Source organism: Cherax quadricarinatus, chromosome 73 (assembly GCF_038502225.1).
Source record: "Cherax quadricarinatus isolate ZL_2023a chromosome 73, ASM3850222v1, whole genome shotgun sequence".
NCBI classification, from domain to species: Eukaryota; Metazoa; Arthropoda; class Malacostraca; order Decapoda; family Parastacidae; genus Cherax; species Cherax quadricarinatus.
In genome coordinates this window covers 11,284,286-11,301,901 of record NC_091364.1, presented here as the reverse complement: position 1 = coordinate 11,301,901, position 17,616 = coordinate 11,284,286, and the positions used below count along the sequence as shown (strand labels likewise).

At 43.0% G+C, this 17,616-nt stretch overlaps 1 protein-coding gene across 12 annotated transcripts in view; it reads left to right on the top strand.

Annotated features, from left to right (window-relative positions):
• ct (homeobox protein, cut) overlaps window positions 1-17,616 on the top strand; it is a 992,784-nt gene that overhangs the window by 721,250 nt on the left and 253,918 nt on the right. For 9 of the 12 annotated variants that reach the window (XM_070100612.1, XM_070100607.1, XM_070100610.1 and 6 more), the window contains one exon: window positions 2,396-2,431. The exons of the other annotated variants lie outside the window; for them this stretch is intronic. In XM_070100612.1, coding sequence (XP_069956713.1) covers window positions 2,396-2,431 — 36 coding nt within the window. The remainder of the gene's footprint in view (window positions 1-2,395; window positions 2,432-17,616) is intronic. 12 annotated transcript variants of the gene reach the window in all.

Below are 17,616 nucleotides of genomic sequence, written 5' to 3'. Positions count from 1 at the left end.
TTAACTCACTTTCAAGCTTCACCTTAACTCACTTTCAAGCTTCACCTTAACTCACTTTCAAGCTTCACCTTAACTCACTTTCAAGCTTCACCTTTACAACACGTCTCACTTGAAACAAAAACACTTTTTTTTTTTCCTCCCAGACTCTTGTAGTGAGAAGTGTTCTTTTTTTGCATTCTCAGTTTTAGCATATACACCTTAAAATCACCCCAGACTGCTCTGCTTTACATTTCACTACATTTCGAACGAATTATGTGTAATAAGCTTAAAAAAAACGCTTCTTCGTAAATATAACGCAACGTGTATAAAAAGGCAGCTTGAAAAAATAGAGAGGCAGGTACATGAGTGGGTGTTGGTGTGAGTTGGACATGCCTAGCATGGGCCAGCAGGCCTACTGCAGTGCTCCTTCATTCTTACGTTCTTAAATGTACCCAGAAAACAGCTGCACACACATTGTGGCTTTGTAGTAGAAAATCTTTAAGAATTAACACCCCTCCAGGTAAAGCCCATTGACAAGACTCGTATCTTAAAAGTAAATACAAATCTAATTTTTTCATTTACAGTAATGTGCCAAAATTATCATTTATAAATATCTTACAAAAGAGTGAAATACAAAACAACTGCATAATCTGTAAAATACAAGAAGTGGACTTCCATCGAGGGAATGCCAGTAGTCTCTGTCCAAGTTGCATGTAAACAAATGTTATATTGATTCTGGAAACAGTAACAAATTAAACCAAAACTGATAACTGAAATGACTCATGAAATCATAATAACACGATTGAAATAAATTACATAAGTGGTGGGAGATTCGTTTGTAAAAACCTACAACTGTGGTCACAGTGGTGGCCCATGCTAACTTTCTTATGGTATATAGAGGTATACCTAACTGAATGAATCTTGCTAAGCCGGCATGAACCAGTGGATAACACACTGGCCTAAGAGCTTATTAGGACTTGCTTGGCATAGGTTCGATCCCCACCTATTCAGTGATTTGATAAGGGAAAGATCTGAATCGGAACTCCCTCAAATCCCTCAGTCTGTATATACATTGCGTAATGTGAGAAGTGATCCCATGTATACACTGGACAGAGCCAGTCAAAAAATATTGAAATTCCAAGCACTTCTCGCAATTTCTCACTAATCCTTGATAATGTGAGAAATAACGAAATCGCTTGAAATTTCACTATTTTTTCATTGTGGTTATTTTGCATATTGTGATATCACCTGTTTACTGTCATCTTACTACATCACTGTGTGTCATTTGAGAAGTGATCCCATGTATACACTGGACAGAGCCAAGTTTTTGGACTGGACTATACAGCAACAAGATAAACCTGTTAGTACAGACGGAGATTATGATCTTTTGTTTGTCCAATTGTAAACACACAACCTGTTTTTACAAACAAAGAATGTAACACCCACGAATGTATGAAAGACACCTGTGAAACGTTAGGTAACTTTATAATAGAAACGTTTCGTCCGGATTATTACTCGAGTAACGGATAAATCCCACGGTGAGCGAAACGTTTACGTAATAGTTATATAACATCTCATAAGTGACTTTTTATATATAAGATCGTTCTTAATCTACGTAGAAGTACATAGTTCTCAACAGACAGCCTCGGTGTGGACTTTCCAAGACCCATACTGTCTTTCCCATGTACTCTTTAAGGGTACCCAGTACCAAGTACTCTGCACACTAATCCTGAGTCCAGGTAACTTACATAATTTTGTTATAGAAAAGCCATAATAAGTTAAAAGAGGTAATGTCTATCTTCCAAGCGTAGACTGTATCTTGTACAGCATAGCATTAGACTATCAACACATTCCATGGCTGAGCCAGCCAGGTAATGATCATTTATAATTTAAGAGTGGTTCACTGACAATAAGTAGGAGCTTAACACAGTAGAAGCTTGTAGTTGTGTATTGTAAAGTCAAGTTATTCTGTTGTATGTGGCTTGTAACTCTGAGTAAATCTTGAGCTCGAAATAGAAGCTTTTCAACTGGGGTATTTTTGTAAAGCTCCTCTATACAGTATGGTTTCTGTTAATGTCACTGAAGAAGCGCATGCAAAATTGAATAACATTTACTATGAAGGCTCTTCCATCCTCTATTCAATTTTGGATGTACTTGTTTCAAATGCACTTACAAAAAAAAAGTTCACTGTATAGAGGAGATTTATAAGAGAATTGACTGTATATCTTTAATATCGGTCTTCATATCTTGGAGTTCTAATATTCAGGTAAATATTGATATATAAAATGTTTTCTTGACACTCTTCAAGTAGCAGGTATATGTAGCATAATGTATAAATCTGTTACTAGTTTAAGTGCATTGTGGTGTTTACGATGTATTGATTGTTAGTTGTGACTCTGTAATTCTCTAATTCTAGGTTCCTGCCCAAAGATGTCTCCATTAGATGGGCCTGGTCTGTTTATATCCTCTTTAATTCTGTTTGTTGTGTGCTTATATAAAGAGTGGACAATATCTAAAATACACACACACACACACACACACACACACACACACACACACACACACACACACACAAACCACACAGGCCAAGTGTTTATCGACAAGTGTCATTGACAACTGCTAACTAACAAAGTGTTAAGGGGTCATTTACAAACGTGGTAATCTCCACACTTAATGTTTTTATTGCAGTCTGAGATGACATGAATGATGGTTGTCAGTGTTCAACTGGATTCTTACAGCTTTTTACTTTACAAATTTAGACGTATGTTGTGCTTATTAGTGGGCAACGCGTGTTAATGATTTCTAGAGGCTATATTAATGACTGTGACAAGATTCATTTTGCCATTTATTTGCACCCAGTTTGGATAGCAAGCTATATCCCAGAGTGTTTCACTCACAATATAAAGGAGCCAGGTTCGATCCCCCGGTGGTAGGGATCAAGTCTCGGAGAATAATCTCACCGCTTCTCATTTTACAACTTTGCTACTAGTAGACTGAGAGACACCAACCAGCCAGCAAGGTACAACCGCCCAGTCATATGGCTGTAAAACGGATGCCTATTAAATATTTTTCACTCTGGCAAATATCAGATCCTTTCTGTCTCAGACTTACAGTACAACAGGTAAACTGTATAGATATCTACCTACAAACAGTAAATACTAATTACTTTCATGTGGGTTTTTTAATGGTTCTAATTCCTGTAATATTTGATTTCTAATTTAGGAGGACCGGTCTGAGGCCGTGCCGCGGGGGCGATGATCCCTTACCTGCAGTCTACCTGGAGGGTATTCCCGGGATCAACGCCCCCGCGGCCGGTCCACGACCAGGCCTCCATGTGAATCAGGGCCTGATCAACCAGGCTGTTACTGTTACACAGGTTAGAGTTCACGCCCCCATGCCTCCTTGTTTCCACAATCTATTATGTTCACAAAGCTGTCAAATCTCAGTTTACATTGACAGTAGTGACGGACATATGTATTAAACGTCACCTTGAAAACAGTGGGGTTAGGAAGCGTGCACAACGTGATTTATGGCGACAACAGAGGCCGGTGATGGCGACTTACGAAACAAGGCGACCGACAGGTTAAAAGTAAAGCACTCCAAGACTTTGTTTCGCTCAATTATGAGCGAAAAATTTAAGATAGAGGCTTGTTTTTGAAGTTTTAGTGGCGTAGAATGACAGCATTCTCTGCTCTTATGAAACATAACATTCCCTCCAAAGATAGTCTATCTGATTTACACATAACAATGTCTAAGTTTAAGTCATCCTAACTTGATATGTTTTCAGCGTAAGCCTTGCCCGGTCTATCATACTAAACTGACTAATCAACAACTTGAAATATACAATACACTTCTAAAATTAAACTTTTTAAAGATTGAGTGCATCTAAAACGCAGATATTTTTAAAGATTCAAACCACCTAAAACGTAAACATTTTTAAAACTCAAAGCATCTCCCGCTTAACCATTTCCAGCAAAGCCTTCCATCACTTAGATATTTTCGAACTGAACAGCCCCCAAACTTTGAAATGTCCCCAACAATAACATTACCCAACGCACACATCCCCAACTCTTAAATAAATCACCCAACAGACACAATTAAAACAAGAGATTCGCTAAGCTAACACCAATTCCCAAACACCCTCAGAATTATGACCCCTTTCACAATACTCGCCGAGGAATTCATTTCATCACAATGCCCTGTCGACGTCGGTTCTCTGGGCAAAGCAAATAAATCCATCTACCAGTCAAATTATACAGAAGACACTGTACACCAAACACATGAAAAGCGCCGCACTGCCTGCTGTTACCGAGGCCGGGGTGGGTGGGGGGGGGACAGGAGGGTGGGAGGAAGCAGGACGAGGGAGGGAGGGAAGGAGGGTGGGAAAGAGTTAAGGGAAAGAAGGGAGGCGGAGGCGGTGACGGTGGCGGAGGCGGTGGCGGTGGCGGAGGCGGAGGCGGTGACGGTGGCGGTGGCGGTGGCAGAGGCGGAGGCGGTGGTAGTAGTGGTGGTATTGGTGAAGTAACAAGAGGAAGATTAGAAGGACAAGGCGAGAAAGCACAAGGAGGAAAGGAAGAGGTAGGAGAGGTGGTGTTGGTGGAGAAGAGAAAGAGGAAGACTAGGACGTGTTGAAGCAGCAGAAAGGAAGGACAAGGGCGAGTTGGAGGAAGAATAAGAGGAAAAGAAGTTGAAAGAGGATAACGAAGAGTTGGAGAAGGAGAACCAGTTGGAAGAGAAAGATGAGGAAAAGAAGCAAGGAAGAGGCGGAGGAAGGGTTATGGTCAAGTTAACCTGGGTTCTCCGGGAGGAGGAAGGGAAGGGGTGGGGTATGAGTGTCTTAGAGATACATTTCAGCTTGTTTTTGCGTCCCTTTCGGCTTGTTGATAGAATTCCGGCGAGAAACTGCACCAGTGTGTGTCTCGGGGGGTAAGGTTATTGGCTGGCGCGACCGAGAAGCCATTTTTGTCGACTTTTAGCGATAATTTGGAAAGACGTACACTCATGGGTTGCAGCGTGGGCCGTATGGTGCTGCGTCTACTAGCAATTCTTTTAACGACGCCATCAACAGTACGACGCTTCCTAGTAACCTAAAACTCAAGGAGAAAAAGACGTAAAAAGAATAAATCACCTCTGAATGTGTTTATTCCAAATAATATTGTCATTTTCTGGAGATGTTATATCCTCCTCCTCCAAGATTTTTCTTTCCGACAGTATGTAACGGCTTGACAAAGCTCCTGGAGAGCGAAACGTTGCCACAGTAAAATATCATATTAGTTGCACTTATTTCCTTTTACTTAACATTTTTGTTTCCACTGTGTAAATTCCTCCTGGTCAGGAAGAAACTTACCCAAGTTTCCCCTATACCTGGTATGTTCTTCGCCCGATAGAGAAGAGGTATCTATACAATTAGTATAATGGTAAACAATAACGACAGGTAAATGAATAAGACACATGTACAAAACTTGGGTATCTTTACAAACAAATAAACTTCACACAAATAACCCGCACATACGAGAAATTTATGACGGCGTTTCGGTCCGAGTCAGACCGAAACGTCGTCACAGGCTTCTCCTCTGTGCGGGTTATCTGTATACTGTTCCAGTCACGGTATTGTGCCTTTTCATTCTTTACAAAAAGCCCCTTATTATGCAAGACATTTTCGAAACGTTTCGCCCATGTCTCAAAACTACAAGCTTGATAGACTGATCACAGGTTTACCTCCCCACCACTACTCTCTCCCTATTTAGTCACCTCTGTATTCGACTGAAGAATCCTACTGTGTAGGCGAAACGTTTCGGAAATAGATACCATAGTGTTGCCCAGGTACCTGAGTGTTGCCCAGGTACCTGAGTATTGCCCAGGTACCTGAGTGTTGCCCATGTACCAGTGTTGCGCCCAGGTACCCGAGTGTTACCCAGGTACCCGAGTGTTGCCCAGTTCAGTTCCTCCTTCCTCTCATTTTCTCATTCCTCTTACGTTCTTGTTCCTGTCACTTCCCCCACACCTTCTCACTTTTTCCCTCACTTTTCCCCTCCGCTCTTTTTCCCCTCCCTCTCACTTTTTCCCCTCCCCTCTCTTTCCCCACCCTCTCTTTCCCCACCCTCACTTTTCCCCTCCGCTCTTTTTCCCCTCCCCTCCCTGGCTCTCACATGGTGTTGTGTGTGTGTGGCTGAGGGAGGCGCGGAGGTAAGACGGGAATACTGCTTCTCTTTTATTGTTTTGTTTCCATCTAAACGTCACTAGTTGTGGTTTCTTTTAGATTGGATCTGTTTCTTAGACTTTATGTCTGGTTTTAATGGTCTTTAATGGTCGTGGAGGTAATGTTTTACGCTCGTTTATCGCTGTTATAAAGCGATGCGCAGCTTCGCGGGCGCGAACCAATTTATGTCTTGTCATGCGGCAGAGGTTAGACTGCGCACGGTATAGGTGGCCGCCGCCGCCGCCGCCATCATGAGCTGACATGTGACTCATCAATATTCTCAGTAAGCGAGTAAAGATGACATGACAATGTGACGATCACAGAGAAACAATCAACCCGTTGCACTCAGCTACCCTCCAGATAACAGTGGAAGACTTGCTCCCGACCGCCGCCTGGCCCCCGTTCATTTTATCGCCAATCAGATCTGGGCATTAAGACTATTTACTGCGGCGTTGTGTATATTTATCGGTCTCAAGCCCTGACTTTCATTGAGGCGAGTTTATTTGTGGGCCAACTGGTGATTTTGAGTCTTATGAACAGCTTCTTTTAGGGTCATTTACCTTGTAGACAATTGTATAATGCAAAAAAAAAAAAGCTCGCTCAGTGGTGTCCCTCAGTCTTCCGGGCGAGATGGTCCTCTACAGCAATCGTAAATTAGGTTCAGTTTTGGCCCCTATATAACAGCTGTGTAAGGATGAACATTGCAAAAGAGGAGACACTAAATCCGACTCAGACGATAAAAAAAAAAAGAAAACTCATATTAAAACCGACTTGAGACATTTTCAAACCTTGCTCTGCAGAACGAGGCAGGTGTAACACACTCCCTTAAGCACGATTTTTACATATGTTTGCGAGCTTGTCATTCTGAAGATCAGTGAAAACTAGCAGGTCATGTGACGAAGACGTGGTAGGAGAGGTCGACTAGAAGGCAGGCTCTCGGGTCACCTAGAATGTCTGGTCATGGGTGGAGGTGGATTCCCTCGGTGGGTGAAAGTGCATTGCAGGAGCGCCTCCGTCCTGCCCCCCCCCCAGGTCTAGTTTTGTAACACTGTTGAGAAAGATTTTTGATTCTTGCCCCTTCGCATTGCTTTCTTCTCGTCTGCCATGTCAAAATACTACCTGAACGCGGTATTGTCGACACTTAAACCGGTATTGTCGACACCTGAACCGGTATTGTCGACACCTGAACCGGTACTGTCGACACTTGAGCCATAGGCGTTCTCTCTCCCTCAGCAGAGTGTAACCGCTGTAGCATCAGCAATGTACTTGCTGCTGCTGGCTGTCCAGTCTGGTACAGCACTGTTCTACCTCACTGACTCTTGCTATCATCTTGCATAATCACATTTTAACATCTGTGAGAAACAACTGGTTTCTCTAACATCTTTCTCACACGGGGTTGCCGGGGAATGCTTAAGCCAGCATACCCATCAATCAGGCAATTTTTTTTTTGCTTTAGTACGCCAGCCGTTGCTCCAGGATGTTTGTACTCCAGCCGTTGTTCCAGGATGTTTGTGCTTCAACCGTTGTTCCAGGATGTTTGTACTCCAGCCGTTGTTCCAGGATGTTTATGCTCCAGCCGTTGTTCCAGGATGTACGCTTTTATAGTTACTCCAGCTCTTGTTCCAGAATATTTTCCTTATTTCCTCTAGATCTTGTTCCAGGATGAACATGATATAAGCAAAACATTTATCCTGGAACAAGAGATGGAGTACAACAATTCATCCTGGAACGAAAGTAACCATACACTACACGTATATCTTTCAACTTTTGTTCCAGTATCAAAGTTTTCTACTGTTCCTTCACCTTCAACTATTATACCAGGACAAACTTTTTTCTTGTTCGGGTACAACAATTGAAGGACAAGAATTTTCCTGACATCTTCCGACTGTTGCATCAGGACAAACGTTTCTCTTATATCCCCAGTTGTTGTACCAGAATAAACGTTTTCTTTACATCGAACTGTTATACCAAGACAAACGTTTTCCTAACATCCCCCAACTATTGTACCAGGATAAACGTTTTCCTGGCATCCTTCATCTGTTGTACCATAAGCGAATTTTTTTACATCGCCCAACTGTTGTACCAGGACAAACGTTTTATTTTCCATCTTCCAACTATTGTACCAGGACAAACGTTTTATCCTCATATCCCAACTGTTGTACCAGGACAATCATTTTCCTTACCTTCCCCAACTGTTGTAACAGAGCAAACGTTTTCCTGATAGCCTCCAGCTATAAACGTTTTATTTACATCGTCCAACTGTTGTACCAGGACAATTTTCCTTACATCCCCAACTGTTGTACCAGGACAATCATTTTCCTTACATCCCTCAACTGTTGTACTAGGACAATAATTTTCCTTACCTCCCCCAACTGTTGTACCAGAACAAACGTTTTCCTGAGAGCTATGTACACTTGAGTGGATTAAAGGGAAGGTTTGCTCCCTGTAAGACACTTGATTCTGGCACCCTTAGCGCTGTCACTTTCAACCTTCCCATCTACCTCCTTGACACACTTCAAGAGGGGTGCCTTCATGCTGGTGTTTGATCTGAGGAACTGGAGTAAACCTTCTCGTGAATCAACCTCATCAAGTCCCATTACACAGGCGTTGTGTAACCTATACGGGTTTAGCGCTTCCCCCTTTGGCACCTGACACTTTTTTTGGTACTCCTGCACTTCGCGGCACCTTTCAAGCGCCTTTAACATCTTTCGTAAACTTTAAACACCCTCAGCCTCTCTTTCTGCACCCTCAACCTCTCTTTCTACACCCTCAGCATCTCTTTCTACACCCTCAGCATCTCTTTCTACACCCTTAGCCTCTCTGTCTACACCCTCAGCCTCGCTTTCTGCACCCTCAGCCTCTTTCTACACCCTCAGCCTCTCTGTCTACACCCTCAGCGTCTCTTTCTGCACTCTCAGCCTACCTTTCTACACCCTCAGCCTCTCTGCACCCTAAGCTGTCCGCTAATAACTCTTCGCAGCCCTTGGGGCCAAGAAGAGCTCTCCCTTACCTCTTTTCATCACCCCTTCACCCTGGTGCTCCCCCTTACCCCTTCTCCCTGGGGGGCTCTCTTATCCCTTCTCAGTGCCCCTTGCCACACCTTGGGACTCTCCCTTAATCACCCTTGGCAGCTCCCCCCCCCCCGATACCGAGGCCAGCAACGGGGGGCGTGAATTAGGGCTGAGACTAACGAAGGAGACTATAGCCACATTTGCTTAATCAATACCATTGACTGCTAATAACACCTTATAGTAATTAGTAGTTACAGCGACCTATTAAGACGTTAAACAGCACACGCTGGGAGCAGCCATTCTCACCCTTGTGTCCTGGAAGCGCAAGGGTGAGAATGCCGCGGGAATGCCTGATTATGCATAGCCGTTTGCGCCCTAAGAGGAAATTTGCGAAGCAGGATCATCTTTTGCTCAAGCTATCAAGTTAGTTGTAGAAGGTAGGAATGAGTTGAGTGTTCAGCTTTTCAAGTCAGTTGTAGAAGTGAGTACCAAGTTTCTCAACCAATTCCCACGTGATGATTTTTCCTCTGTTTAGTTTTTGATTTCCACTAGTGTCAACAGTACATCAGTACATTTGTGTCCCCATAACAAATCTCACCTGTATGACAAACGTCGACCACTTACCAAGTGACCCGTAGCTTTGTGGTCAGAGCGCCACTAAACCAAAGAAGCTGGGGTTCAACTCCCTGTTCACCTGGCAGTACTAGTACACCTTGTGGTAGTCAACTATTGTGAGTAGTCTTGATGAGTAGTAATACCAGACTTTAAATATTACAAAAAAATGGTAATTAGTTGAGATAGAATAACAGCTCTTAGCTGATAAATTAGCTGAGGTAGGATAACAGCTGTTAGCTTGTAAATTAGTCGAGGTAGGATAACAGCTCTTAACTTGTTACAGTGAGCTGAATTTGCGAGGTATTCTCCAAGGTACCTCGAGAGATACCTCCTTTTGAAGGATACTTTGAGGAAGTCCTCCCTCAAAGAGGATACTTTGAGGATTACCTCCCTGTGAGGGATATCTTAAGAAATACTTCACAAGACAGCAGAGCTTAGATTTTAAAATGCAGAAATATTTAAAATTATACGGAAATAGGAGAAAAAATGGGAAGAGGAAGAAAAGGGTATGAGCAGGAGAAATAGGAGGAGGGTGTAGAGAGAGAGAGAGCGAGAGAGGGAGGGAGGGAGGGAGGGGAGAGGGGAATTTTTTCAGCCTTCCGGAAATAGATTTGGATTAAGATAAAAGAATAAGGCAAAGAAGTTTATCAGGAAATCTTGAAAGATGCCGACCAGCACCATGTTAACCACGTGATGTGTAGTGTTGGGCACGTTAACATTGTGTAGGGGAGGGGCAACAACACGTGGAGAAAGTTAACACTATGTGATGAAGGGTTAACACCACGTGAAGGAGAGTTAATATGTAGGCAGGGTGAACACATAGGGGGAGGGTTAATATGAAGAGAGTTAACACTATGTGAAGGAAGGTTATCACCATATGGAAGAGAGTTAACACCACGTGGGAAGGAGGTGAAGATGTTAGCACTATGTGAGAAGAAGCAATTTTAGGGAGGGAAGAGAGTGGGGAATTTAGCACCAAACGGGGATGTGTGGCTGTAGGAAGGAAAAATGAAACCTTGCGAGTGATCTGTTAATAGATTGAAAATTAACTTAATACCGTGTAGGAAAATTAACATCGTATAAAGAGAGAGAATGATGAAGATGGTATGACTCGAAGAGTTATTAATCTTACTTGAGGACAAATTCCAACTACCCCGTTATGGAAAACTGGAGGAGATAATAACTAGAACAGAGTATACTACAAACTCTGACCATAATTGTTGCATAAAAACAGGTATAAAAATAGATGGAGCAGTAACAAAGTCTGTTTGGGTAGAGTTCGTGGAGGGTCAAGAAAAACTAATTCTAGGTGAAATATACCGACCTCCAGGCTTGGATCACGATAGAGGGAGACTTCTTTGGGACGAAATTGTTAGGGCTTCTGGACACAGTAACATAGTCATAGTAGGGGACTTTAACTTTAGTCAAATTGACTGGAATTCTTTGACAGGTAATCTAGAGTCCAGTGACTTTATGGAAACAGTTCAGGACTGTTTTCTGAATCAGAGTGTAACTGAGCCTACCAGGGGTAATAATTTGCTAGACCTAGTCTTGTCAAATAAGGAAACACTCGTGAATAATCTGGAGATCACTGAAGAACTTGGCGCAAGTGATCACAAATCCATCACTTTTAGCATTAATTGGGAATGCAAGAATAATGATAATACAGTAAAAATCCCTGTCTAATCTTGATTGGGGTTATCTAGCTAATGATTTTATTGACGATAATCATACTTATGAATATGAAGGGATCTGCTTTTATGATTGTTTTCTTAATAATGTACACAGTGTCCAGAGTATATACATTCCCCAGAGAGAAATTAGGTCTAATAATAACGATCCAAAATGGGTTAACAGGAGGCTAAAGCATCTATTAGGGGAGAAAAGGGGAATTTATAGGCGCATCAGAAGAGGAGAGGTTAACCTTACTGACCAATATGTTCAGCTTAAAAGAGAAGTAATAAAGGCGATTAGAAAGGCTAAACGTGACTATGAAATTAGAGTTGCTAATGAATCAAAGACTAATCCAAAGGGGTTCTTTCAAGTGTATAGGACGAAGGTGAAGGAAAAAGTAGGACCTCTGAAATCTGGGAATGGACAGCTGACGGATAATGAACTGGAAATGTGTTCCTTATTTAATGACTATTTTTTGTCAGTTTTTACACAGGAAGATGTAAATGAGATTCCAGTAATTAACAATTATTTAGTTCCTGATGAATTTAAGTTAACTAATATTACTGTCACGAGGGACATGGTTATTAAACAGATAGACAAACTGAAACAAAATAAGTCCCCGGGACCCGATGAGTTGTTTTCAAGGGTACTTAAGGAATGCAAGATGGAGCTTAGTCAGCCATTAACGAGTGTATTCAATGCGTCCATCCTTACCAGTGTTGTGCCAGAGTTGTGGAAGATGGCTAATGTGGTTCCTATATTCAAATCAGGGGATAAGTCCACTCCTTCAAATTACCGTCCAATAAGCCTGACATCTATAGTGGGCAAGTTATTAGAATCAATTATAGCTGACATTATCAGAAGTCACCTTGAAGAGCATAACTTGATAAATGAATCTCAGCATGGATTCACGAGAGGTCGTTCCTGCCTGACAAACTTACTGACGTTCTTCAATAGAACATTTGAGGCAGTTGACAGTGATAAGGAATATGATATTGTTTATTTGGATTTTAGTAAAGCCTTCGACAGAGTACCTCACAAGAGACTCTTAAGAAAAGTGGCAGCTCATGGTATAGGAGGTAAAGTTCTAGCATGGATTGAGGCATGGCTTACCAATAGAAAGCAGAGAGTTACCATTAATGGAGTGAAATCTGAATGGGGATTAGTCACTAGTGGCGTTCCACAAGGATCAGTTTTAGGCCCTCTCCTGTTCATAATTTACATTAATGACCTTGATGAAGGGATTACTAGTGACATGAGTAAGTTTGCTGATGATACAAAGATAGGCCGTATAATTCACTCTGAGGAGGATATCAATGAACTCCAGGACGATTTGAACAAATTAATGTCTTGGTCTGAAAAATGGCAGATGAAGTTTAATGTGGATAAGTGTAAGGTACTTGCCCTTGGTAATGAAAATAACCCTCGAAGCTATAATCTAGGTGAAGTAGAGCTTGGTCATACAGAATGTGAAAAAGACTTGGGAGTCATGGTAAGCAGAAATCTAAAGCCAAGACAGCAGTGCCTTAGTGTGCGCAACAAGGCCAACAGATTACTTGGATTTATCTCAAGAAGTATAAGTAACAGAAGTCCAAAAGTTATTTTACAGTTCTATACATCACTAGTGAGGCCTCATTTAGATTATGCTGCTCAGTTTTGGTCCCCTTACTACAGGATGGACATAGACTCATTAGAGAACATACAGAGAAGAATGACTAAAATGATTTACTGTGTAAGGAACCTCCCGTATGAAGATAGACTTAAAGCCTTAAATCTCCACTCTCTGGAGAGGCATAGAATGAGGGGAGATATCACTGAAGTGTATAAGTGGATGACGGGCATAAACAAGGGAGACATTAATAAAGTACTGAGGGTGTCGAACCAGGTAAGAACCAGGAATAATGGATTTAAGTTGGATAAATTTAGATTTAGAAAGGACATAGGTAAGTACTGGTTTTCTAACAGAGTTGTAGATGCGTGGAACAGTCTTCCCAGTGGGGTGATAGAGGCTAGGACCTTGGGTAGCTTAAGAAGAGACTGGACAAATATATGAGTGGGAGGGGCTGGGTTTGATTGGTGTCAAGGGGTACGGGAGTTATTTCTTGAGTAGCTTTAGGTAGATGTCGTTTTGATAAGGACCTGCCTCGTATGGGCCAGTAGGCCTTCTGCAGTGCTCCTACATTCTTATGTTCTTATACAATAGAGCGGAAAAACAATGTAAGGGACCTGGGAGTAGTAATGTCTGAGGATCTCTCTTTCCAGGATCACAACAGTGCCACGATCGCAAGTGCAAAGAAAATGATAGGATGGATAATGAGAACGTTCAAAACGAGAGATGCCAAGCCAATGATGATCCTTTTCAAATCACTTGTTCTCTCTAGGCTGGAGTACTGCTGTACACTAACATCTCCATTCAAAGCAGGTGAAATTGCAGATCTTGAGAGCGTACAGAGATCCTTTACTGCACGTATAAGTTCTGTCAAGCACCTTAACTACTGGGAACGCTTGGAAGCACTTGACTTGTACTCGTTGCAACGCAGGAGAGAGAGATATATCATAATCTACACTTGGAAAATCCTGGAAGGAATGGTCCCGAATCTGCACACAGAAATCACTCCCTACGAAAGTAAAAGACTGGGCAGGCGATGCAAAATACCCCCAATTAAAAGTAGGGGCGCCATTGGTACACTAAGAGAAAGCACCATAAGTGTCCGGGGCCCAAGGCTGTTCAACAGCCTCCCATCAAGCATTAGTGGAATTGCCAATAAACCCCTGGCTGCCTTCAAGAGAGAGCTGGACAGATACCTAAAATCAGTGCCGGATCAGCCGGGCTGTGGCTCGTACGTTGGACTGCGTGAGGCCAGCAGTAACAGCCTGGTTGATCAGGCCCTGATCCACCGGGAGGCCTGGTCATGGACCGGGCCGCGGGGGCGTTGATCCCCGGAATAACCTCCAGGTAACCTCCAGGAGGTAACACTGATGTTTTCAGTACCTGTCTGCTTCCACCTGAGGTAACATTGTGATGAATGGTTTGAAAAACCGACAAGTTGAAGATTGAGACACTTATGCAGCATATGGGAATCTTTATTCAGGAAACGTTTCGCCACACAGTGGCTTCATCAGTCCAATACAAAGAGGAAGACGTAAGGAGAGGAGTATGAGGTAATCAGTCCCTCAGCCTGGAGTCGATGTGTTCAGTCCATCAATCTTGTATAATGTCAAGATTGATGGACTGAACACATCGACTCCAGGCTGAGGGACTGATTACCTCATACTCCTCTCCTTACGCCTTCCTCTTTGTATTGGACTGATGAAGCCACTGTGTGGCGAAACGTTTCCTGAATAAAGATTCCCATATGCTGCATAAGTGTCTGAGGTAACATTGTTATCAGTATCTATCAGAGAGAGAGAGAGAGAGAGAGAGAGAGAGAGAGAGAGAGAGAGAGAGAGAGAGAATGACTGAATATACCACATAAGATTAATATGGTGAGTATCTTCAAAGATTATCTTGCTACCTTTTCTCACAACACTTCCTCTGCTTCCCGTCATCACAAGTCGGTACTTCCCTCTATCTTCTTCACTGCCAATCCTCCTTCAACATTTCCTTTACTTCTCTCACACACGCATCATCACACCACTTTCCCAACTCCTCCCTAACACCCTTGTTCCAAACCGCCCACTCCCTCTCTGCCTTTACCCTAAAATTTACCCACCCTGTCTTCCCTTCCATCATGCATTTGCGTCTCTAATTTGGGCCCCTAAGCAGGGCCGTGTCCCGGGCAGGCGTGCCCAGCAAGGGGTCCAGGAATCCCTGTCTTACTGATGTGGGAATGGGCGTGACTGCTTTGTCATTCTTTGTGGTCTTTGCTCTCTCTTGTTGGCCCCGTCAGAGGGCCTTGCTAAAGACTTTGTCAGGGTAGTGGGTGTTGATGAGGTGTGTGGGGGAAGGGGGTGGTGGATGAGGTATCTAAGTGTGCAGTGATTGAGCAAGGGGTGATGGGGAGACCTAAGTGCGTGGGGGACATCTAAGCACGTGAGGGAGCACCTAAGTGCGAGGGTGGGGAGGACCTGGTGTGCCAGTGGGGTGAGGGCAATATTTGAGGTATTGGGTGGGAGTGTGTCTGATGGTGTCGTGTGTGGGAGTGTGGCTCACATAAAGCATGGTGTCAAGTCCCTATAGTGGGGCCATCTTCTTGTATTACTCCCCCACACGGAAGGTATAATTAGTGTGTGTGTGTGTGTGTGTGTGTGTGTGTGTGTGTGTGTCTGTCTGTCTGTCTGTTTGCTGTAGAGCTCCGCCATAAGCTCTTTCTCAACATTGACAAAAATTATTTTAAATTCTTATTCTCTCCTCTCTCTCTCTCTCTCTCTCTCTCTCTCTCTCTTTCTCTCTCTCCCCTCCCCTCCCTCCCACCCAGTTCTCCGGGACTACACCACCGCCACCTCTTCCCCATCCCACAAGACAATTCCTTTCCCAAGTTAACTTATGACACTGAGCTCGACTCGGATTATTACAGATTCTGTCACCATTAAAGGCACTTGTCAAGTTCCTTTACAACAAGCTTATTGCAGGAGCCAGATATAAACACTCCAAAAACATGATAAAGTAGATTAGCCAAAGAAATTACCCTGAAGGAAAATGTAGAATATAACTTCGGTATAACTGTGTATAGCATTATAATATAAACAGACAAGTACATAATGAAAATAATGTCACAGGAATGTAGTTAGAAGCCTCGGTAGCTCTATCACTCACTATGATAACATGAACGTAGATAAGCATGTTTATGGAGCAGCCCTGACTGATGTAGTAGCCAGGCTTAGGCTTGGCTACAAATATTTCAGGCAGTTTGGCAGACGCACAGATGATCAACCTAAATGTAAAGTATGTGGTCAGACTTATGGTCACTTTCTTGAACAGTGTGTGTTTCACTGTTCAGTTATTGAGAAACAGAGAGAGTATAATCTATGTGGCATATCAAGGCATGTTATTAATGCAAAAAGGATACCAGACATATTAAGTAAATGTCCTAAATTTGCTTGCAGCAGCAAAGTCAACTGTAGATATAAATACAAATGTACTCCTGTTAACCCTTTTGGGGGTCTAGTTCCTTGGCCTTTATCTATATGTTCTTGCGCTATCGTCCACAGGATGAAAATGGGACGCACAATAAGCTAGCCACTTCGGCAACAAAACTTAATCCTCTCCTCCTCCACCCACAATCAAAACAAATCTCCATCAATCACCCCTCTCCTCTATCTTCAAAAACTAATACCGTAATGTACTCACGATTAAACACCCAGAGAGAGAGAGAGAAAGAGAGAGAGAGAGAGAGAGAAGAGAGACCCAAAACATAGTCTTAACAAACTTGCGCCGAGAAAGACAACATGAGCGCGTCTCTCATTATGCCAGTCATGTGTTTTTGATATTACATACGCAAAGAGGCCGAAATGCTCTCAAGATCAGTTATTATCACAAGGAAGGAATGGTGGAGAGGGGAGAGGTGAGGTGACGGGGGTGGGGAGAGGGAGACGACAGAAGAGACGAAGAAAGAGTAATAAAATATTATGGAAGGGAGATTGTGGGAAAGAAGTAAGAAATGCAGGTTCAGAAAGGGATGCGATAAAAAAAATGAGGAGGAAGAACAATCGAAAAGACCCGGGTTGAATCTTGGGCGCGAAGGGGGGGGGGGGAGACAAACTCAAAAAAAGCTACACTGCTGGGATTCTGTCTTCCTTCTCCTCATCTTCCTCCTCATCCTCCTTCAGCCGCCGCCTCCTCGTCCTCCTCCTCCTTCAGCCGTACAGAAGTTGGGCTCCTGCTACAAATACTTGTTTTTTCTCTCAAAGTATTATCCATTATTGGTAAGCGCTAAACCCGAAGGGAAATAATGCCTGGGGGAGGAAGTAACCAGTTCGGATCGAAGGCTGCGGCAGCTCCAACTCCTTGAATCCAGCGCCTGCTAGCAGCATCAGTGCGCCATTCTAATATGAAGCGTAAACATGTTAATCAGCCTTGAAGCAAGGAAGAGCTAGCTAGACGTGGACATTTAACATGTGTGCGAGTGGATACCCGGATACCTGGAGTATCCAGGTATCCACTCGCACACATGTTCATTGTTACAGAAGTAGGTCAGG